The sequence below is a fragment of the Lutjanus erythropterus genome, chromosome 16, assembly GCF_056507025.1.
Source record: "Lutjanus erythropterus isolate fLutEry1 chromosome 16, fLutEry1.hap2, whole genome shotgun sequence".
Classification (NCBI taxonomy): Eukaryota; Metazoa; Chordata; class Actinopteri; order Lutjaniformes; family Lutjanidae; genus Lutjanus; species Lutjanus erythropterus.
In genome coordinates, this window is record NC_139332.1 from 36,859,325 (window position 1) to 36,884,495 (window position 25,171).

The 25,171-nt window shown below is 39.8% G+C and overlaps 1 protein-coding gene across 1 annotated transcript in view; it reads left to right on the forward strand.

The window, feature by feature from the left end:
* The window catches only part of LOC146313581 (glutamate receptor ionotropic, kainate 5-like), a 235,029-nt gene that overhangs the window by 197,446 nt on the left and 12,412 nt on the right, over positions 1-25,171 (forward strand). Inside the window, exons 14-17 of the mRNA XM_084738849.1 lie at positions 5,946-6,059; positions 17,332-17,441; positions 18,029-18,202; positions 25,003-25,168. Coding sequence (XP_084594975.1) covers positions 5,946-6,059; positions 17,332-17,441; positions 18,029-18,202; positions 25,003-25,168 — 564 coding nt within the window. The remainder of the gene's footprint in view (positions 1-5,945; positions 6,060-17,331; positions 17,442-18,028; positions 18,203-25,002; positions 25,169-25,171) is intronic.

The window sequence follows — 25,171 nt, forward strand, 5'->3', positions numbered from 1 at the left end:
GTTTCAGTCAGAATAATCGCAACATGACTTTTTTTTTTACCAGATTGTAACCAAAGTTAAGTTAAAAACTCCTTGTTTTGCATTTAAGTTTTGTAACTCAAATTGTTACTTTTAGTGATATTTTTCATATATAACAAGACATTTATTTTTTAATGAGTTAACATATTTGTCTTTTGTTTTGTTTTTATTGATGGTACCTTCAAAAATATCTATGTTGAAAGTCTCAGACCTCTTTTTCTTATATTGGTACGAGTATAGAAGTACAAACATGATGTAAAAACTGCACTGCTGTTTGTCACGTTGGTGTCTGATACTAACACACACACATTATGTGTTAGCCTCACATAATGGTGATGATAATGGTGATGGCTGATGATTGTGTGTGTGTGTGTGTGTGTGTGTGTGTGTGTGTGTGTGTGTGTGTGCGTGCGCGTGTGTGTGTGTCAGAAACAGGAAATTGGGAACACAAGCACACCATTAAGAGGCTAATCAACTGTCTTTTTTCTTACTAATTATACAGAGCTGTTTCAATTACACTGCGGGATTCCTCAGCATGAACACACACACACACACACACACACACACACACACAGACAGACCAGCAGGTATTCACACTTTTATCTGTAGCCAGAGACTCTTTGCGCGTTTTATGTAAATGTGTTAAAAATTACAAATGCTCTTTCTCGCACACACACACACACACACACACACACACACACACACACACACACACACACACACACACACACACACAAAACACTTTTCATTTATCTGTAACCTTCTCTCACCCCTCGCTGTTTTTTCTCGTTGGAAATTTCAGAGGCGGAAGCTCTTAAAATAACCGAACGCTTTCTAACATGCACACACACACACACACACACACACGTTGCTTTGTATGAGGCCCAGGAGTCTGATGAAAGTGGATGAAATTCGTTTAACAAGTGTCTCCTCGTTAATCAATTAAGTGTTAATTAAGGAGCAGAGAGGTGTCTGGGGTCCAGATAAACGCTCCTCTATGGATCCACCGTGTGTCTCACTGTTGACTTAAACTTAATGAGATTATCTTTCAACCTTAATTTCAGTCTGCAGCCACCGTGTTCATCCAGCAAGGTTAAATCCACGCTCGAGTGAGAACCTGGGGAAAAGAAAAAAAAGTTAAAAAAGGTGCATGTTGATGATGTTTTCTCCGTTTAAATTAAAACAGCAACGTACATAGAAGAGTTTAATGAAATAAGATTAAAAGTGGCTGCAGTGACAGTGAAATTAAAAGAACACAACAAATCTTCAGTTTTCTTTCAGCAGCAGAGCGACAGCAGCTCTACCAGGGGAAATTATCATCATCATGTTGATCATTTTGATTTGCATTAAACTTTTCACTAAAATACTCAACAAATTACAGCCTGAGAGTTGTGAGACTTGGATTATAATGAGAACAAAACTCTGCAACATTAGCTAAATTTAGTCCTTAACATTTTTGTCATTAAGTTTTATGCATTTTTGTATTCAGCCAAGAAATTACAAAAGTTCTGAGACAAAGAAATAAAACCAAAAAAAAGTGAATATACAACTGCAGGAGCCTGATGTTATGTTGGCAGCTTTTTGCAAGAAAAAATAAAGTTTATGTTGAAAAACAATTTTAAATTAAAAAAAGAATCAGAGCAATAGTAAAATACAAAAGAGAAAATAAGACAGGTCTCTTAAATCAACAGTTAATTGTTTCCTTTCTTGAAAGATCAACATTTTTATTTCTTTTGTTGTACTTTAGCAGTACTTTTATCTGTACTTTTTCATTACTAAATAGTTACTTAAAAAATATGATGTATTTAATAAGAAGTTAAAGTAAAATAGTTTGACATCCTGTTTTCAGTGATCCATAAAGGAAAATCTGTCCTTTTTTTGCAGCGTCAGCCGTGAAACTAAAGACCTGCTAAAGAAAATTACATGAAAACAAATGCTGCTAATGACCTGAGGATCGGACTGTTACTGAAATTGGGGAAAAAAATACTACTTCTACTACTATGACTACTACTGCGACTAACACAACAATAATGCAGCCCAAACCCAACATGAGCCCAATCCAACCCAAACCCGTCAGGTCCGGTCAGGTCCCACTGGGTTCAGACACAGATCTAAAGCTCTAGTTGAAATACTGTTCATATCTGAAAGATAATTCAAAATAAGTAAATAAAATTGGTGAATGCAAGAAATTCTTCTAAATGACTGATACACACCACTGTAGAACAAATCTGAAGACGGTTCTTGCACGAGGATTTCTGTTTGTTTCTTCTGTCTCCCACTGATGAACTGAATTAACATATACTTTAACAAACTTTTCACAAATAGAAATGATTGCAATCAGCACTTTTAAAAAAAAAAGTCATTGTATGATTCCATTTACAGTTGGACTCTATGTCTTATTATTAAAAAAAAAAAAACAAAAAAAAAAAACTGAGGAATTGTGGGATTTGGGTGCTATAACAGATTTAAACTGCATACTTTTAACTCTTATCTCTTGCAGAAATGTTATCAGCACAATCCTTTAAAAAAAAAAGTTAGATTCCTGCACTCTGCTCTTGTGTTGAATCAAACTAAAGTATGGGTTGTAAAACTCATGTTTTGATAAAATCATGCAGCAGCAGCAGCGGCTGTGTGCAGGGTTATCTTTTTTCATACACCCACATAAGAAAAAGTGAACGTGTAAACGTTTCCTAACCAGCTATCTGTCCCAGTCAGATTTATTTGAGGTAAACAATTATAAAAGGTCCCCATCAGAACCAACACACTGTTCTACTTTCTAATGGGACCAGTATGAGCTCCATGATTTACCCAGTGAGTTCCAGCAGGAACAAAAGCTCTTATCAGGCAGTTTTAGCGGCGCACTGTCAGCTGGGAGCTGCACAATAACAACTCACTGTTAACTTGTAATGCATTCAGTAACAACTGTGCCCCCAACAATAACTGCTGTACAATAAAAATCAATATTTCATTAAAAGGCTCAGAATCTCTGCAAAGAAGGTTCTCACACTTGGAACAAAGGTGCTGCCTTTAACTGAAGCTCCTGAGGCTGAAAAATCCTGAGTTTTGCTCTGTAGTAAGAGACGGCAGTTTAATTCTGCCGGTCAGTTCAACGTGCCAAAATATCAGTCAGAGCAGACAGTAATCGTCATCTGCACTCATGCTCCTGCAGAGAGGTGATTAACCTTGAAAATACACAACAAAATATCTCTTTTGTTCATTTTTTTATGGCTTTGGGGCGAGTCCAGCATTGTGGAGAGCAGAGACACTACAGGAGACCAACACACACACCGGCCAAGTCAGACCGAATATTATACATTCAGACTTTTTAGCCTTTTAGTTTCCAGGCGTCTGAATCGCTCCCACATCTCTGATTTGTTCAGTGATTCAAATTAATTGTGCTAATTACCACCTGATTCTTCAGCTGGAAAAACAATCAACCAATCAGAGATTTGAAGAGGATGAAGGCATCGTCTTCCTGAGCCAGAGGCTAAAAATTTCAGGGTTCATACAAAAAAAACAAAATCTGGAAACCACTAGAAAAAGTATCATTTTGACCTTTGACTTCCAAACCTTATTGTCTCATGGTAAATACCAGAAAAAGAGATTAATGTGTTTATTCTGTTAGTTTCTTTTTAAAAATGAAATAAGACCAAAATGTGAATTTTATCAAATTTCTTTATATATTTATCGGTATGCAACCATCAGGAGCAGTAAACCATAATGACTGCAGATATTCACAGCATTATTTATCTGTAGTATAAGAACCATCAGTGATCTGATTCAAATTTTAGATTCATCTACAATTATTCAGAGTGAGAAATGGTTACATGTATTTTATAAGATTATAAACATGTTATTTTAACATTAATAATAATAATACATTTCCACCTAGAACCATCACAAAAAACAGGTACAAAAATAAAAGCAAAGAAAGCTGGAAACATTGCTGTTTGTAATAAGTAAGGGTTCTTTGTTTCAACATCTGTCATAGGTGCTGAGACAAAAAGTGTTACAACCATCCCTGGTCTCCCCTACTTTATTTTTATTTGAGTCTAATTAATTAAATATTTGTATTTTAATGTTATTATTGTAACTTTAGTGTGCAAGTTAACCTACATAACTTACATAAGGTGAGTGACGTACTTATTGCTGTCTGTAACTTAACTTATGCAACTGACATACTTATTTTAACTCAAACTGCAATGCTTTCTTTAACCTAACCAAGTAGTTTTGGAGCCTGAACCAAACCAAACTGTAACTGTTTTACAACATTAACCACAATGAAGATCTCCATGACAACAGGTGGTGTGTTTCTGTAACCACTCACAAAAACAAAAAAATAACCTGAAAACACTGGCAATTCATGTTCAACAGATTAAATGACCTTGGTTTAATTAAATTATCATATTAATACTCGACACAGATTGAAACCGTCGTCGCTGCGCTGTGAGGAAACGTTGGGACTGAAGCACAGAGTGTGTCATTATTACAGAATAAACATTATTCCTGAAGGCGTTGTGTTTTCTGGTAATGTAAAATAGTTGAACATGACTGTAATTCACTGGAGGTTGTTCAGCTCATTACTGAATAAATTAGGAGCCATTAGGCAGCTAGGAACAGAATAACTAATGAAAATCATCCCCCTGTGCTCTCACTTTCACTTAACATTTTTATTCACTTTCTTCACTCTGTTTATTCATTTAGACTCAGTAGTTTTTGGTCTTTTATCAGCTGTTAGACGGCTCATTTTAAATGTTTTTTTCATTCCTTCTCTTACTGTGTCTCTTTCCTCTTTCATGTCCTCGATGTTTAACCCCACTTGACGCCTTCTGTCTTCTTCTGTCCCTCTCTGGCGGGTTTGTTTCCTCCATTGACCTCCTCCACTTTTTCTGTCTCTCCTTCCTCCTCCCGTTGTTTCTTCTTTGATGTTATATTTTTACAGCCATGACGTCGTTTCTGACTTGTTTCGTTTTTCTCACGCTTCACCAGTCAACCTGAAAGTGTCTCTCCTCCTCTCTCCTCCTTTTTCACTCCTATTTGTCATCTTCTTCTTCTTCTTCTTCTTCTTCTTCTTCTTCTTCTTCTTCTTCTTCTTCTTCTTCTTCTTCTTTCCACATCTCCTCCTCTTTCTACAATCAATTCAATCCCGTTTAATTTTAAGTCCGCTGAAATTAAATACCGCTACATATCTGCTCTGGAAATCACTGGTTTCTTCTTTGAGGAAAAATCAGGAACCAAAGGGAGAAGTTTATATTGACATTTTTTTGGTTTCATGGTGATTTAACATTACAATCAATCAATAAATTGCTCCCAACAAAAGAAAGAACAACTGGACAAACTAATAAACCAAACAACCAACACTGAACACTTGATGTTGAAACAATTAATCTATTATTAATTGGCTATTGAATTAATCTGCATTATTCTGAAAATCCATTAATTGTTTTGAGTCATTTTTAACACAAAATGTTCAAATTCTCAGCTTCTTACATATGAATATTTTCTGGTTTCTTTACTGAATATTTTTTAGATAACTTGTGTAAATTATTCAACTCTGTTGATGTGATGTTTAATCCCATATGACCTGAATAAGATGCATCATATCATTAATTACATTTCACCAAGTTTGTACACTCATAGTAATTATAGTCATTTAAATAAATGTTTAAAAAAGCTTTTACAGTAACAAATACTGACATCATTAGTGGTTATTGTGTGAATTTCACTAAGATGAAATAGATGGTAATAATTATTGAGTTTAGTATATAATAAAATATATTTTCCAGTAAGAAATCAACTCTCTGCTCCTCTCAGCTCTCAGATCATATTAAAGTGACATATTTTGCTAAAAATAAAAACTTTGGCTGTTGCTAAAATCAGCTTCTCTCCCTCTGTGTCTCTTTGCGTCTCTCTCTCTCTCTGTGTAGAAAGCAGACCTGGCGGTGGCCGGCTTCACCATCACCTCAGAGAGAGAGAAGGTGATCGATTTCTCCAAACCCTTCATGACTCTGGGGATCAGCATCCTGTACCGAGTTCATCTGGTGAGTTCACCTCTGAACATTCCTTTTATTCCCTTTCACACATCGGTCCACCGGTCATGACTGGTACTGCTTAGCCTGTAAAAAAAAACAGCTGAGTGACGTCCATCAGACTTCAAGTTTTGACAGAAATCCTGCCTCACAGAAAGAAGGTGTTGAGTTTGAAAGATGGAAAGGTGATTATTACGCAAAAAGTTGTATTATGTGCTGTATGTTGATAAATCCAGGAGCTGTCTGTGGTGCTGAAGTAGCAGGCACATTTGTAATTGTGTTTTTTTTCTCTCAGTCTTGCCCTTCTGTCAGTTTACTCAGTTCTGTACTGATGTATATTATAGCCTATATACTCTATAGAGTAGTGTCACCTTCATGATCAAAGTGACAAGTAGCAGTTTGTAGTGAGAAGAGTGAGAGGATCAGAGAGACAAACTGCTGCCTGGTATTTCTATAATATTCAGTAGCATCTGTGCTGCTGGAAATAAAATGTACCTCCAGACCAAGATACCTCTGCGACCCCATATATTGGGAGAGACATGAGTTTCTATCACAGACGTTTGGTGTGAACTGGGAGTGAAGCAGGTCATGTGACTGAGCAAACTAAAGCGTAACATGCATTTTTCAACCTGGACCTTATTTTCCCATGTTCTTGTGCCTGAGTAACTAATGGAGCAGAGAATGTTTGAAACTGGTCCAGTGTTGAGAGGGACGGGCTGCAGAGTAATCCTTATGGACGAAGTGCATCCACATTAAGTTCTAGTTTTTGTTACAGACAAGTATTTGACAAGATTTAAGAAAGGATCCCTGCAAAGACCACAAACAGCCAATCTGTCGCTGTCATCAAACTGCATTTATAGAAATATTAATTTTATCATCATAAAACACAATTCATAAGCCCCTACAGAAACAAAATAAAAAAAACACCCAAACCATCTTGGTTCATCTTTCCACTGTTGTAACTATCACCAACTCTGGTTTGGTCGAAATAAAGCTTTATAAATTTGATATTATCACATGATGATGAAAAAAGGCATTACAACATGAGTGACTCATATAGGCTCATATAGCAGCGATCCTTCATCATCACAGCTCATCTCTGCACACTGTAACTTTATTCTGTTTATATTTTTCTGTCACTCAGCACTGTGCTTCACATTTCATTGCTCTAACTGGTTGCAGGTCTTTCCACTTGTGTTCAGAGGCTTTTGGAATTTGAAAATGACTAATTCACATTTGCAAATTGGTGTGAAGATGCCAAGCAAGGTGAACTGTCCCTGAAAACAGGATTTTCTTGGTGTACATGTTGATCTACAGCAGGTAAATATGAAGTCAGACTCTGCAGCAGTTTGTTCTGTTTGTTTTCTTCCATATATGAGTTTTAAGATTCTGGTAAAAGTTCCATTTATTCCTTCGATCTGCCAGCAGAGTCGACACAAACGTTTTACAAGTTGCACAACAGAGCGTTTGCACCTGTTGACACCTCCTGTCTGTCTCTCTGTCTCTCCGTCCGTCTGGCCGGTGATTTGATGAATTCAGAGAGAAAACGCTGCAGTAACAACAGCAGCAGCCGCCTCCTCCTCAGCAGGAGCACTGCTGCTGGAGGCAACAACAGTCCCCGACCGCTCAGGTCACACAGTCAAACTGTGAGTTCAGGACGAAGCAACAGCAAATATTCCTGCGACCAGAGAGAGCGCGCGGGGGGAGAGGAGCTGGGAGAGCAGATAAAAGCCGAGCTGAGGACACAGACAGAGGGCATGTTTCTTCTTCTCCTGGAGAGGAGAGGGGATATGATTCAGTTGGGGGGGAAGGTGACAGCTTGAAAAATATGAGTTTTTCAGCCTCTGAGGGAGGATCGGTGACTCTGCTTCCCTGACTGGAATTTGAAACATGGACTTCATGCTCCTGCACCTTCTGTGAGTCTGACGGAGGCCGGCTCAGGTTGGAAATTTGACTGAACAAACTGCAAACAGGCCAGCAGGGCCGTTTATTATTTGCATAGCAGACAGAGCGAGGACGTCATGTTTCCTGAGAATACTGAGGAGTCCGAAATGATCAGCAGTGTCAAAATATTTATTTCTGGGGACAGCTGATGTTTTTGACTGTTCAGTACAGTGTGAACCCCCTCCTGTGTATAAGAACACATGCAGGTGATGGACAAATAACAGGAATGAATACCTGAAAATATGATGAAATACAAAACAATAAGTCTGCAAGAAGCTTTGTGAAGCTGCTGCAGCTCAGAATCTCGTCATCCTTCAAGTCACGACTACATCCGCCTTATAAATTCATGTGTTTTCTTTATGAGCTCAGGTTGTGAGTCAGTAACATGAAAACACAGAGGGATTTGTAGGGCAGCGGTGGAGCTACAGCAGGTTGTCCACTAATCAGACTCTCTGCTCCTCCAGCCTGCATGTAAAAGTGTCCTTGGGCAAAGATACTGACCCTAAATTGCCGTCATTTGTTGTTCTATCAACGTGTGAAAGTGTGTGTGTGTGTGTGTGTGTGTGTGTGTGTGTGTGTGTGTGTGTGTGTGTGTGTGTGTGTGTGTGTGTGTGTGTGTGACTGTTGTAGTGAATGGATGAATGTGACACAATTATAAATGTACTTTGAGTGCTCAATAAATTAGAAAAGTGCAATTTGTAAATGCAAATCCATTTACAGCAGCCATGCCCAGCCCTATGAGCTAACTCTTTCCAAACTGGGAGCTCCCAGTGAACTCCAGACTGGGACCAAGTGGAGGCTAGTTTGATGGCAGGGAATAAAGTACTACAGTGGATTTCTTGCATGGTTTGTCTCCTGGCATCCCAGGATCAAGTCAGCCTGTTGCACGTCTGACCGAGCTAACACTTTAGCAAAAAGTAAGACTGTTTGTCTGTCAGGAAACTCCATTAATCACCTCAGTACTATATTCTCTGACTGGACATGTTCACTTGGAAGCTCACCCAGTTCCGTTGCCCAGCTGCCGTTATCTACTTTAGCAATAAGTAAAGCTATCTGTCCACCAAGAAACTCTTGTGTATTGTATTGTACTGCATTTCCTTTCTGACTTTTAGTCCCAGCAACCAACCATGTTCATTGTGGGGCTGCAGAGGTTACAGGTTCTGTTGCCCGCTAACAGCAGCTAACAGCTAATACTTACAGCTAGCAACAAGCTGAAACTATCTGTCCTCCAGGAAACTGTACTTAATCAACTAGGAGTTGAAGCTGAGCAGTTGGAGGAAACCAGCAAATATTTTCTTAATTAAATATAATCCAGTTTCACCTTAATCAGAGAATAAAGTTAGAAAGTTTTGCTTTTGTGCAGTGAGGCCCCCAGAAACCTTCAGAAAGCGAGACAGCATTTCATAGGTCACAAAATTAATGTAGGATGAGTCACCTTTTTGTCATTGTTGGGCCAGTAACACAAACTCTTAAACATCAATTCTGACTCTGGAACTTTAAAAGGCAATCGAGATGATCATTGAGATACTTCAGTCTCAAGATGACCTAATTTTAAGACATTTCTTGTCACATGGGAGTTTTTCTCATCTCTCCTATTCAGCCCACTTGATGTGAACGTGGCAGAATTCTTTGGGTTCAGTCCAGGTCTTATAATCTGTTTAGGCACTGAAGCACTCAGCAGCTATAACTGCTTTTAAGTCATTAAATGTGGAGACTTCATGGCTGATAGCAGGAGCTGTTTGAGCAGTGTGAATGTGAGTGTTTGCTAATAAAGGTTAATAACACATGTATTTATTGGTGGTCGTAGTTGAAACATAATGAAGCGTCTCCTCTGAGTGCAGACTGATGATGTGCTGCAGCGTCGCTGCCTGCAGATACTGTACATCTGCAGCTCATCAGTATTCACCTCCACCATCTGTCCTCCATGTTTGATCCAGTCCACTGTTAGCGCCTCAGTGTATTGACTCAGTGATCAGTCAGCTGTTTAATGTGTGTACAGCGAGACGTCCTCACAGCAACGTCCCTGCTTCATTCTCTTAAGTGTTTATTTGAGGATTAAGTTGACCGAGAGCACATTTCTGTTCACAGTAACGGCGTGCAGCAGTGATTTACTCCGTCACACTGCAGAGCCGACGAGCAGTCAGAGACCTGCCATCTCCGTAAGGACGAGGACTCCAGTGTCCTCGTCCAGTCTGGACTGGAGCATCTGAACCGAGGAGTCATAAATCCACTCCACTAAACATCAAGCTGCTGTTATCAAGTGACCATTATACACAGTAGATAGACTGGCTAACAGGCCGTGCTGATGACAGGCGCACACACACACACACACACACACACACCTGCTAACAAGCTTCCTGGGCTCCACTGACCCCCCCTGTCCCTCATGTCAGTTGATATGGTGTGTTAGTTTTGCATATTTGCAAACACATTTTCAATCAAATTTGCATAAAACAGCTGATATGCAGTTAGTCTGTTACAGAGATGCAACCGAATCTGAATTTATTTGGGAAAGTACAAATAATGCAGTGGAAACGGATGTTTCTTCAATCAGAAGTTGCTTATTATTATTCAGAAAGAACCAGCTCCATGATTACCTCAGCGGAGTTAAAACAGACCACACTGATTTACTGCACCAACATTATTCAACTGAAAGATATTTGTATATAATTTAAGCCCCCAGTAGGAGGGCTTGAAAATATATTTCATAACTAATTATATGGCAATTATAAAACATTTCCTTCTCTTAACATTCCCTGTGGCCGCTCCTTCTCCTTCCAACAGTTTACTGTGGCTGCACCACTTCTTTATAACAGCTCACTGTGATGACTACACTCCCTGACATACCAACAAATGCAAAAAATGACAGTTGTCTCGTTCTGGTGAACGATAGTGATTAATGCTAAAGTCACTGACAAACTCAGGATATTTGCTGTGATTAATTAAGACTAAAAGTCAACTTGTGTATTGCCAGTTAAATGCTTTTAATGTGAAACTGCAGCAGTAGGAAATGTTTGGTTTCTTTTAGCAGTACACAGCAGTAGGCTGTTGTCTGACGGTGACTTAGCATTCAGTGTTTATATTCAGATATATCTTTATCCCATGCAGGTTCCATTTGCAGTAACATAATAAAACATTTTTGTCTTTGACTTTGACTTGAAATCTCACTAGAACTCGGATCAAACTTTCAACCTAAGCAGTGATGAACAGAAATGACTCAATGTTCTGTTACTACATGGCCCATTTCCTGCCTAAAATGTTTTCAGAAACGCATTTTAGTGACTGTGTTACTCACCAGGTCACCATGTGAGGAAGACCGAGAGGGATTCACATGTATGAACGTGCACACAGAGCTGAAACAACAGACATCTTATAAGACTAAATGTTGTGTTTAAACCAGCAAAAGTAAAAGGACTCATCATGCAGAGTGTCCCATTTCATAATAATATATATTATTGGATATATATTATATGTGTGTGTGTTGCTCTCCCTAAGCAACACACACACACACACACACAACGCACACACACACACACGCATGCATCACACAAACCAACACACTTAATGTGACACTTAATGTGACAACTACTCTGCAACTCCCAAAGTAACTAAACAAACAACACAATCATGTCTGTAGTATAAAGATCTTTATACACATTATAAAACATGCACGCACACATGCACACAGACACACACACACACACACACACAGAGAGAGAGAGAGAGAGAGCATCTAAATAGCTCGCGAGCACACTTAAAGATGGTAATCTTTTTAATTGCTCAAGCTGTTGACTTCTGCACACACATTAGTGAAGTGCCATCGTGTTTATCAGTGTTCTTGCCCCCCGGTGTTGAACAGTGTAAATTTATGTCTGCTGTTGCTCCCAATTCATTAGTGCTCAATATATTATCACTCTGCTATTCACTCCATCTGAGGCTCAACAATTTATTACAGCGCCTATGAGGAGCTCTGACATCATCATCACCGCGGAGATCACAGCTGTGTTCGAGGGAGAGGAAGTGACATTGTTATCATCCAGAAAAATGTCTGATGTTCTGGTACAGAAGGATTTTAACAAACTAAACAGATGTCTCTTATACAACACAAACTGACTCATAGAATATTACTGACATACAGAAAAAGAGGAATGTTTCTGATCGATGCAGTGATTTTTTTCTTCATGTGTTGTCACATATTTCTGTGAGCAAAATAATAATAATAATAACACATGTCATTTAAGGGTGCCTTTCATAACACTTAAGGTCACCTTACATCAGATAGCAACAACAGCATAGATCATATAGTCGTCATATCATCATGTAGGGAACTTTAATTTTGCTTTGATTCTGGTAGCAGTAGTGTTTCCACCCCTTCATCACGTAAATATCTTGATGTGGTGAGTGTGTGCTAAGTGAAAATAGTTAGGTAAACTTTGTTTTAGGCCCGTTCATACTCCTGGGTTACATATAAACCTACAACTAACTGATTCAGTTGCTTGGCAATAGTCACTTTGTTGAGAAAGCCGAAGTTATCAACATTCCTTGCACCGGTTTGTCTTCATAATGAAAGGCCAACAGGTGGATGTGACTCGATGGCATGCCATCATCAGATGGTACATTATAACCCAGTTGTATTACAGTAATCTTTAGCATGACCTCCACCAACTCACAGTGTACTTCATATATAAAAGAGACATGTTACATATTTTTCTAAGAGCAAGAGAGGGCAAGTTCTGTTCAGATCAGTTTTAATTCAAAGCGCACAAGTGTCTCCATCTGTTGAATGACCAACCAAGGTTGACTCATGTTTTCATCTGTGCGCTATCATTGTCCCTTTTTCTCTTGTTTGATCATGCTCTAGTATTAGCCATAACCACAGGTTATATGTCAGATATGTCATGAATAAAATTATTCTTTTTCACTGGCGAACACACAGCTGACTTTAACTTTACAGGCTCTTCTGGTTTGTGTGCCATAATTCATTTAATCTTAGAATCTGATCCTGTGGCAGACATTAAGAATAACGCAGTCGACAGTCTTGTTTGTTTATGTGGGTCATATAGAAGCATCATTATCATCAGACTGTTTAATTAATGTTCCCCACAGTAAAGCTGCAGGGTTCGTTCCCTTCAACCGTGGCTATTGTAGCTCGCTAAGCCAGATAACAAATGACAGCAAACACAATAACCTCTTTAGATGGACATTAGCCACTTCCTTCAACCTGCACCAAGCTAATATTTACACCTGTGGATTTTCCTACTGTGACATTTCAAAATGTCTGGAGTGTAAACGGCCTGTCATTTCATTTCATTCAGTCTGACATCATGTTATCAACGGGACTGAAAGGTTGGACTTCACTGATGCTCTGGTGTCTCTGCAGCAGGTTCATCATGTGCTGGAGAAGGATATCAACAAACATCACAAATTCAACAATAACATATGAGTATAGTGTCCATAGTGTGATTTACTGCCCTGCAGTGGGAGCTTTAAAGTTAAAGCTGTGCTTGATAGAGAGAGTTTGGAGTTTGGAGAGTTTACCTGACACACAACTGAATTGTCCTGACGCAGAGAACTTACCTCTGTGATACCACATCAGGTTAGAACAAGATCTGCAGATTGTGGCCATCTCATTCACATTTGTTATTTATCAAGTACAAAAGTAAAGTGAAGACAAAACTTTCCAAAACAAACCGAGGAGATACATCACAGTAATTGATGTTTTTGCCGTTTGGTTAAAAGAAATTCAGCACTCTATTTTAACTTTGTGATGTTCGTCGTCCCCTTTTCTGAACTCAGACTGAAAAGGAAGTCTACAGAATAAATGAATCTGTCCGAGAAAACATGAAGAAACTTTGTGTTTTGACTGTTGGTTTAAAGTTTGAATGAGTGTAAAGTTACAAACTCAAATTAACTTCAGTATTTTTCAGTAATTTTGAGGAAATGTGTTGGAAATTACTTTTACTGTCAGAAAAAGTCTTTTCTTTTTTTGGCTTTTCTTGGATCACAGCAGCTCCATTTGCAACATCACAGAAAACAAAAATTAAGACAGGAAACAAAAAACATGCATTTAACATTACAAACACAGAAGATGCTTTTCTGGGCATTTCAACTTACATTTGATGTGGGATTCATTTAAGGACTGAACATGTTGGGATAACTGATTTGATGACTGAATTGAACTGAATGATGTCGATATTCAACTGCATTTTTACGTTACACACTTTGTTTCTATGTTGCATCTGTGCCATAGTTTGATGTACTGATCCGTCCTACATATGGCTTCATGCACCGGCAGTGTTTCAGAGACCAGCTGATTACGTTGAGTTAAGTTGAGTTGTCAGTTGAGTTATGTTGAGTTGCTTAGATTTTGTTGATTTGGATTTTTTTCTTGATTTTTGTGCTTCTGCCATGGTTAAGCAGGCTGTGTAGTTAAATAGTTTTGGTTTTCCCGGTTTGTATAATCACGTGTCTGCACGGGGTCTTTTATTTTGAAAATTGACTGGATTTTCTATGCCTTTCCTGTGACTGACTTCCTGCCCGCTCAGTCTGCTCTGTGCAGTTTGACGCAGCAGATAGATCTGTTGTGTATTTGAAGCAGAGCAGGGCGAAAAGTCATGTCTGGGACACACCATCACCGTATGTTCACAGCAGACACAGCTACAAAATGGCTACACTGTCACTTAGTCAGTGGTGAAGTGCTGCTCAGCGCTTGTTGATGTCAGTGAGAATAGGTGCTTTAGGTGGAATCACAAGCATCATCAAGAATTGTCGCAATCAGCCGTAACACTAAGAGGCAGCGCCTTGTGGACTCAAGCAGTTATCCTACTTATTATGAATTTCATTCAGTTTATAAGCCTGCAGATCAACCTGTGCTTGTGTCATAGCTGGGTCTCACCAAGTAGTGCATGAATAACATCCCAATGTGTTAAGTAATTAGATGTATTATCACATCCCCTTTATCACTTTTTTTCATTTCATGTCATTTAGTCTGTCTGACCCAGTGTTTCCCAACCCTGGTCCTCAGAGCTCACTGCCCTGCATGTTTTAGATGTTTCCCTGTTCCAACGCACCTGATTCAAATGATCAGGTTGTTATCAGGCTTCTGCAGAGGCTTAATGATGAGCTGATCACTTGAATCAGGTGTGCTGGAGCAGAGAAACATCTAAAACATGCAGGGCAGTGAGCTCTGAGGACCAGGGTTGGGAAACACTGGTCTGACCTATGCAGAAATGGCGTTTCATTTTATGCAATAATGTCACAGAGAAAAAAGTCAGATGATGTAGCAAAAAACACAACAAAGTTCACATCCAGTTTGAAAGAAAAATTCAACATTGAATAAATAACATACTCATTTTACCCAAAACCACAATCTTTTCCTAAAACTAACCAAGTAGTATTTCACAAGCTTAACTACGACAAACATCACCGTGACAACGGTCATGTGACCTCGGCCAAGGTTCATAAAAAAATCCCAGGAGATCATGTTGAAGAAAGCCATGGAGGATATTTTCTCCCAGAAAGAGATTTAACAGAGAATTACAGATATATTAGGTTTGAGCTGTTCCACCAGATCAGTTTGGGAACAAATGATGTAGGAAAAACAAACTGATATGATTAAAAAGAACAATTAGCAAAAACAAAACTAATCACAGTTACACACTTGTTTGACTTAATGATAATACAATCTTAATGAATTCGGTTTTTTTTTAGATTTTATTTTTAGCAGTTTCCACATTTCAGTATTTACTGTATAACATTAAATATGGTTGCTTGATTTAATTTTAATATAGAAAATATGTCTTGAAGCACTTTAACACCACTTTGGAAGCTCATGGCTGCTTGGCAGCTTTGAAAACCACCTTAAAAACATGAAAAACAGACGAGTGACGGAGATTTATTGGATGTGCCTGCTGTCACCTGCCTTCTCTCCCGTTTGATCCACATTTCAACAGGAGGTATCAGGTCTGCCTCTTCGGTACAAAGCAGGTTCCCATCAGATTTTAGCCTCTGGCCCAGATTCACATGGTGTTTTTTAAATGAGCCAAAATGGACAAAAAGCAGAAACAGAGTTGATTGCCTCCATTAGAGCTCCAGTCATCTGCTTTAATTGGGTCCAATCTGGGAGTTCCTGGACTGTCTCTGCTGCCGAGTCCTTTTCCAGTAGATGGAGGGGCGGGTGAGGTGGTGGTGGGGGGCTCATAAATAGCAGGGAGGGGAAGTGATGAAACGGGTCGATGGGAAGCGTCTCGCCAGGGAACATCAACTGCCGGTCGTTAACACTTGAAAAGCTCGTAACTGCAGTTTCCTGGTTTATCTTGTTTTGGTTGTTTTATTTGAGCCGCAGGTTTACGTGCTGAGAAAATGTGACGAGCTGAAGGATGAAAAAAAGAGACGAGAACTACACAACAACTCCAAGAGACTCAGTCTCCTAAATGCACGGCTGTCAGTCAGAAAGTGAGGGTTGTGTTTGCAAGCTGGAGATGTTGACAGATTTCTGAGCGCTGTGACCGGCAGATGGTCATTATCACAATTCAGTGCTGCCAGCTGGAGACATTAGAACTTCCACTTCCAGTTCAATGTCATGTTATGTTTCTCCACTTGAATTTAAAGTTCATGTGGTTCAATGACATGTCCTCATCAACAAATGTCCTCATACTTAAATGACAGAACAAGATGATTGCAGTGACTCCCAAAATGACATATATGACTGGTATAGACTACCAGTGACAGACTGTAAAGGCAAACTATGCAGTATTTTCACAATAAACAATGTATAGACTCATACAGAAATCATTAATCATCACCCCACCATCAACCCGTACCTTCTTATCTTCTCATTATTTTGCTGTGCTCCACACACTTTACCCACCCGGGATGTTGGTATTTGATGATCTTAGAGTGACACTCAACAATCAGCTGTCTGTCTGGTGCACACTGGTTTCTGTTGCTCGTTGCCACCTTACTTTACTCGAAATGATCAGTGTTACAGACATTAGAACAAGAACCATGACTCTTTCTTGAAAGTTTTCAGCAGTGGAGACACAGGAGTTTGATGTTGTTGTTTTAAGTCCAACTGTCAGACGAACATGCCGATATTGATAAAGGATATTGAGCTCAGAGATATATAATTCTGATTGTTTGGGCAGTTTGTAACTGGTTCATAGCGGATCTGGGTCAAGACTCCCAGCTTTATTTATTTATTTTTTTTATTGGCACACATACACCGCTTCATAACTGAATACTTGGCTGCTGACCATTTCTTTTTGAACACTGGAAAAAATCCTAATGAATTCTCAGAGAAACACAATTAACAGAAGGGTTTTGTTTGCGTGTGTTTCAGGGTCGTAAACCAGGTTACTTCTCCTTCCTGGATCCGTTCTCTCCGGCCGTCTGGCTCTTCATGCTGTTGGCCTACCTCGCCGTCAGCTGCGTCCTCTTCCTCGCCGCCAGGTAACACACCTGCTTCCGTGTGTGTGTTTAAGTGTGTGTGTGTGTGTGTGTTGGTCAAAGTATAGAACTTACCAGTAGCCATTCACACCTAATAATAACAGGAGATTGGAGGAGAGGTTGCGGGTTTATTAAGTTTCTTTGTAAGAAGACAAAATAATCTGAAAGCGTTCTGTTGTTGTGACCTGCATTTAAATCTTTGTAAGTGTAAGACTCTCTGCCACATTTCTCTCTTTCTGCCTGTAATTTCCTTATTCACAAAAATATTAAAGCAACTGCTTTGCCCTCCAGTCGAGCATCTAAACACACTCATTATGTTCTTTCCTTTGTAAAGGTATGAAATTATCTCTTTGTCTCTCTGTCTGAGACAGGTGGGACAAACACATTTAACATCTCAGCTGTTTTCTTTTTATATGACAAAGCATCAGACAAAATAATCTTAATACAAGGCACACTTAGAGAAAAGTGCTCCGTAAAAGCCTCTAATAGTGCAGTCAATTTACCAATAACACAAGAAGTCAAACGTGTCAGACTCAGAAAAGTATTGTCTCGTCTGTGACTCTCAGTGGTGTCTCCTCACTTCTGTCCAGGCTCAGCCCGTACGAGTGGTACAACCCTCACCCGTGCCTGCGGGAGCGGAGGGATGTCCTGGAGAACCAGTACACGCTGGGGAACAGTCTGTGGTTCCCAGTGGGCGGCTTCATGCAGCAGGGCTCAGAGATCATGCCCCGAGCTCTGTCCACCCGCTGCGTCAGCGGAGTCTGGTACGTACCGGGGGTGGCTGGAAGGGTGCTACAGTTGTTTATACCCATGACTTGCACTTTGCTTGTGCTTAACACTCTGAACTATCCTGAGGTGGGATTCTGTTTTTGAGTTACTGCATGTGTGTGTATGTGCTGCAGGACTGTGGCTTAACAGATCCACACTGATGACTGGGGAGTGAATTTGCTGCTGATAAGCTGCGTCCAACCACGCAGTCAACAGCTGCGTTTCCACCCAAAGTACCCAGAACTTTTAGTCCCAGGAACTACTTTTCAGTGAACCAGTGGTCTATGAGTGCTAACACCCAAACGAGGAGTTTTTGTCCCTGTAAAGTCCCCGTAACTTAACTTTAGCCCCCAGTCTCTGTGGTGGAAATGCAATTTCCCATTCCTATTCTGTAGTAGAAACCCAGCGACATCTTTGCATTCAGGATGCATGGCCACTCATTTTACCTCATTCTTTCAGATTGCGGGTTGTGCACATTCAAAGAAATTAACTCTACATGTTGCCAAGATGCAATTAACCCAGTCTAGACAATTCCTGCCATATGCAGCTGATGATTCAAAACCACTAACATTAAGTTCCAATACAGGAAGTAGTGTGTCTTATTGTGCAATGTGGTGGCACGTCTTACTTCCACACAAGAGACTGAAGTTCACACCCCACACACACCTGCAGGCCTGTTTAATTATCCGCCTGTAATGATGACAATGTGTGAAGTTTTCTCACCTCCACCTCTGTAGTAACTGTGCACAGGTAGTGTATGAGTAAGATTTTTAAACCTCTTCATTAAATCTCATTTTTAAAAAAAATCTCGTCCAGCAAAATGGCTGTATTAACAAACAGGTGCAGTCAAAACAGTGGCAAATGTTCTGACGTGAATGTGAATATTGAATATTTTCTGGTGTCTTTACTCCTCTCTGAAAGTAAACTGAACATCTTTGTTGTGGACAAAACAAGACATTTGAGGACGTCATCTTGAGCTTTGATCAATATTTTCATCATTTTCTCAGATTCATAAACTGAACAACTAATCGATTAATTGAGAAAATAATCAACCAGTTAATTGATCATGAAAATAATCGTGAGGAGCAGCTTCACCCCCCAAAAAAACAACACTGTATTAGGCTAAACAGTTTCACCATATTTTAGACAGAGGTAATCCAAAAGTAACAGAAAGTAATCAACTTACATTACTTTAATATTGTGATACTGACTAATAGGTTATTAACTGTAACTGTAATGGAATACATACTTAATCTTCCAACACCGATCAAATAGTTCAGGAACTAAATCAGGAACTTTTTGTGTTCTTGTTTCTGTTTCCATCAAAATGGTCAATAACTCATTAAAGAATGATGAAAGCAACATCTCATCTCAACACACATATAACATCTAAATACTGTATGAGGATGAAGAATCTCAACCAATCAGTGAACTTTTGTCGGGTACTGACTGAATGACATTAAAGACCATAACTCATTAACTTTTGTTGGTTTTGTTGACTCGTTAGCTTTTGTGATTGCTGCTCTAAAAAAAATACAAATCTTTTTCTCTCTAATCACATTGAGATCAAACATCTGTAAAAGATTCTTTTATAGGAAAACTGTTGTATTATTTAGTGTTATTATTATTATTAATAATATTATTATTTGTTTTGATTTACTTTAAAAAAGCATTTTCATGTCCTTGTGTTTATATTTTCAGTTGTTTGATTGGACTTATTTGCTTTCGTTCTTCATGTTTCTTTTTCTTGCTCCAGTGAAAACACTCAGAACTTTGCTCCATGCAAATAAAGTTCTCAAGGAAGATAATGTGGTGTAAATGACATCGCTCAGTCCCTCTCCTCTCTCCTCTCTTTGTTCGTTCCTCCTTCCTCAGGAACATTAGCTGAAGGTGAACAGATGGTAAACTGATGAAGTCAGTTTCTCTTCTTGTTTTGTTTCCTCTCCTCACGTCTCATGTCCTCTCTGTCATACTCAAAGCACTTGACCATTAATAGATTTCAATCTGTCTTAAGATTTCACAGCAGCCTATAAATATGATATTCTTTGTGTGTTTCAAATATTTTTACTTTGGTTGGAAGACATTTGGTGGTGGGTTTTTGTATTTTCTGTGTTTTTGTAGCATTTTATCATTACAAGTCTATTATTTCCCTGAAAGTTTCCTGCAAAGTACTGTATAATTATGGATTTTTGATGAAACCCAGCAAAGTCTACATTATCCCCACTTTCAAAGGCCGGCTCACTGATGAAAGGTTCTGCATCAACGATGAGCCAATACTGTCCTTGAAAAGCTTTTCAGAAGCATCAGAAGATGGTTCTATGCAGAACTCAAAAACACCGAGCAGGTGGAAGAACTCAGGCAGGACACAATCAGCAACCTCATGCAAATCAACAACACTGCTCTGTCAGGGAAGCTGAAGCTTTGGTGCATCCAGTTAATGTGCCCCAACTTATGTGGTGAATTAGCATCTCATGCCAGTCGACTGCAGAGTCTGGTTAACTCATAGGTGAGGATGGGGCATACGCTACTGAGATGCTTCAGTAACATAGAGCTTTCAGAAACATGTAGCCTGGTGGAGGAATACAAATGTGCCAAAGCATGCTGGACATGACACTAACAAAATCTCAGGGCTCGATCTTAAGAGGCTTTGCTCCAACCCTACCAAGAGGGAAGAAGTGGGCTCTGGCCACAGCAGAAATGGACCCAAACAATACCTGGATAAAGTGGGCCATGTCCAGCAAGGCTGAGGATCTTTGGCCTGGGAGCAATGAAATCTACCTGGTCTATCTATCTTGGCGTCTTTTCCACAAGTGAAGGCAAAATGGAGCTTGAGATGGTGTCAGCAGGAATGCGAGGATAGTACCAGACTGTTGAAGTTCAGAGGGAACTGACCCGGAAGGCGAAGCTTTCAGTTTGCCAGTTGATGAGTTTCGGTAGTGACAGAGAGAATGAGTTTGTGGATACAAGCAGCCAAAATGAGTTTCCTCTATGAGCTGGCTGGGCTCATTCTTAGAAATTTGCTGCGGAGCTCAGTCATCCAAAAGCAGCTCAGAGTAGAGCCGCTGCTCCTTCATGTTGAAAGAGGCCAGTTGAGGTGATTTGGACATCTGATCAGGATGCCTCCTCCTGTAGAAGATTTCCTGGTAGGAGACCCCCAGGGCAGACCCAGAACATAGATCCAGAAACATTCTCAAAGGATGATATATCTGGCCTCAGAACACCTTGGCAAAAGGTTGCTCCAGCTGAACGCTGGTACCTGTTGATGGAGGAGGTGTGCCACCATGAAGAAGCAGCCAGATGTGGCAAAGTCATATCCCAGACCAAACAAGGCCTCCAGATGAGGTGGGATAGTGTTGAGATGAGGGAAATCACATGGAGCGAGCAAAGGTCAAGGAATCAAATGCATTAGCGCATGATGTTCACTTTCACCCACATAGGAATCATGTTATGTGATGAAAGCACAACATTTCCAAATTTCACTTCATGATAAAAGCTTCTGAATCACAAAATAACAGGAGACTTTATTGTGAGGAATTTATAGGAAATACAACATGATTATTCACCATTTTACAGCCACTTGACTCAAGACAAGCATGTTTCAGTTCAAAGACACACCTACAATGGAGATGCAAATCCCCGCCGTGCCAGGCCGATGTGCTGAGTCAAACTGAGTCGAGCCAGGACAGCACATTTACAGACAATGGGTAAAAAGAACTTGCCAATGCCGCTGAAAGAAGCTGTCACAAGAAGAGATTCTGTATGGACTGCCATGTGAGGATCTAGACAGTCCATCAGACACACAACCAGGTCTGATCAGCCCACAGTGGGCAGGCCTCGACTGAGACAACCTAAGATGTGTCATAATATCATCTAATGGTCGTCTCCAAGAACTCAACTCAAGCTAAATGATGTGCAGAAGCTTCAGGGATTGAACATCCAGTCGCACTAATCAGTGTGTATAAATTATAAGAAGAATAGGATTGTTTGTGGCAGTAAATACTCACTGACCTGTAGTCCTGCTAGACTGAGAACCATATTACAGAGTTTGTCCTCAGAGACTTCTCAGGAAAACATTTTGTAATTACAGGTCTATAAAATAAAGTGTTCTTTTGTTATTGTTCAAAATTGATGATTTCTTGTTTTTATTTTTGTTGCATTTCATTTGATTATTTGGTTGAAAGTTCTGCTTTTTTGCTTGTTTCTTTCTTGGCGACTATATTTTACCTGCTGCTGCAGACTTGTTTTGTCACTCTCCCATTTTATTTTCCAAGGTTTCCATTAGTTCAAGTGTTTACTCTCAAGCTGGGCAGTGTGAGCACAGCAGCAACCGCAGCCACTCAAACACTGCTGTTAAAAACAAACAGGCTCATGTTTAAACTGCGATGAGTTTTCATTACCTCGTCTGCTGCAAATATTCACTCCAACAAGAGGAATATTCAAACCAAACCTCCGTCCACCTGCTGGTTCTGGAGGCTGAAATTACAATTATTCTTCCAATTCCACCACTCTCCTCTCCTCTCCTCTCCTCTCCTCTCCTCTCCTCTCCTCTCCTCCCTCGTTCCCAGTAGCTGCTGTCAGACAGATGGTGGAGCGATACTGGAGGGACTGGAGGAGCCATCAGCATCTTTTCTCTGACAGCTCTCAGCCTGGCCGGGCACTTAGCCCCATTAAAAGTCATGATGGCCATGGCACAAACTGCAGCATACTGACTTCTGTCTGTCTGTCTGTCTGTCTGTCTGTCTGTCTGTCTGTCTGACTAGCAAGCTGCTCTGACTGAAGAGGTCCAAACTGCAGCAGCACTTGAATGATTTTATTGTGAGACCAACATGTTCAATCATGTAACATCATCAGGGGCTTCATATAGCATTATAACAAACATGTAAAGGTCCAATGTACAGGATTTAGGGGGATTTATTGGCAGAATATGGCAGAAATGAAATATTAGTATTTTCTCTTCACCTTTTCAGAGCCATCACCATTTTGCACTGTCATGTTTTTACAGCAGTTCATATTGGACAAACCGAGCACTGGCTCCAGATACGGCTTTTTGCCTTATTTATGTGTTTTGCAGCCTCAGTGGGTTCTGCTACACGTTTGGAAGGGGAGGATGAAATGATTTGGTTGCAATCTGAAACCTCGCCAGCACATGCCATTAAAATCCTACACACTGGCCCTTGAAATAAGATGTTTCAGTGTGTTAGATGGGTAACAAAAATATTTTCAAAGCCAGTCATGCACATGCATACACATATTAGCCAAGAAGGCACCCACACATCAGCCATGTTTTCAGCAACATATTTTTATGCACATTTTGAAGTTTGACATTAGAAAAGGTTGATGGAAATGGAAAAATTGGGAAAAAATGTTTTGTGCTCACTTGAGTTGGTTTTAAAATCTTTCTAAAGACAGTTAGTGTTTTTAATGGGAGATGGAAACATTTTTGCTGAGTAAGTTCAGTAGTAGCAAAAAATGAACTCACATGACTGAGCAGTTTCTGCTCCAAAAAGAAGAAGAAGAAGAAGAAGAAGCTGTTTCTGTCCAATGACAGAATAATTACAGCTTGTTTGGTTGAAAAAAATGTCTCTCCATTTTCCTCTTGTAGATGGCCAAGGTGACTGGTTTTGATTCTTTTTCTTTCTTTACATTTTTTAGCAGTTGGCAAAAATTGGTTTTGTTTCAAGGTCACAACCCGTACAGCGCTAACTTTGTAAAAACCTACACCTTACAGTTTATTTGCTCGTAACCAGTTGATAGAAACGGGCTTTATTGACATTTTCTTTCTCCTTCTTCTTCTTCTTCTTTTTTTTCCAGCATTTTAAAGTTCACTTTTTACTCCAACTTCCTTGATACTTGCTTGTGCAATTAATATACAGACACTGCAGCTGGTAGTGCCTTCAAATTTTTCTTTTAACCTTTTGTTTTTTGTATGTGTTTGTGTGTATATTTATCCATGTAAATAACTGTATATATTGTTTTGTTTTATTTTAATTTATTATATATTTTAGCCTTTTTCTATACATACTACTATAAGTATTATGTGTTTGTAGCATGAAGGGGCTACAATTTTCTTTTCACTGTGCAACCCTGTGTTGTATGGTGATAATAAATTACCTTATTAAATAAGGCAATTTTTGGGTAAAGACCTCTTATGTACAGTCCTTCGCCGCAGCTCTTCTCCTGCTGGATGTGCAGCTACATGAAATGATCTGACACATTTTAAATTAAATTCATGTTGTTGTTGGTGAGAAGCTTCTCTTTTTATTGGTTACACAAATGACGCTCCAAGCTCTTGAACCAGGACTCATTATCGCCGACTATACTGGTGGTGCACACATTAACAAACACCTGCATCGTAGGTGTCATACCCTTCAGCCAATCACAACTGAGAATTTTAAGCAGGAGGATATAAGGTGCACAATTTCTCACTCTCCTCACCTCTGTGTAATCTCACCTTCCTCCACCATTTTGTCCTCCTCCCTCCCTCTCTCTCTCTCTGCCTCCATCACTCTCTCTCAACCTTCTCCTCTCGTCCTAATTCCCTTGCTCATCACTTCCGTCTCATTTCCTGTGCGGTGGAGGTGTCCTGCTCCTCTCTGCTGCAGCCGGAGTTCATGTTTAGGTTGATGATTTTTACCTAAAACTCCTGACGGTTCCTGCAGAGCTCTCCATCTGTCTCTCCCCTGCTTCCCACTCACAGCTCTTAATGAAAGGAGAGGAGGGACAAATGAGGGACGCTTTCAAAGTTTCTCAGGGTAAATAAAGGTTAAAGCTCTTCTTCTTCTCTGGTCCTCTCAAGGTGGGCCTTCACCCTCATCATTATCTCATCCTACACGGCCAACCTGGCGGCGTTTCTGACCGTCCAGAGGATGGAGGTTCCTATCGAGTCTCCAGACGATCTGGCCGACCAAACCAACATCCAGTACGGGACCATCCACGGAGGGTCGACCATGACCTTCTTCATGGTC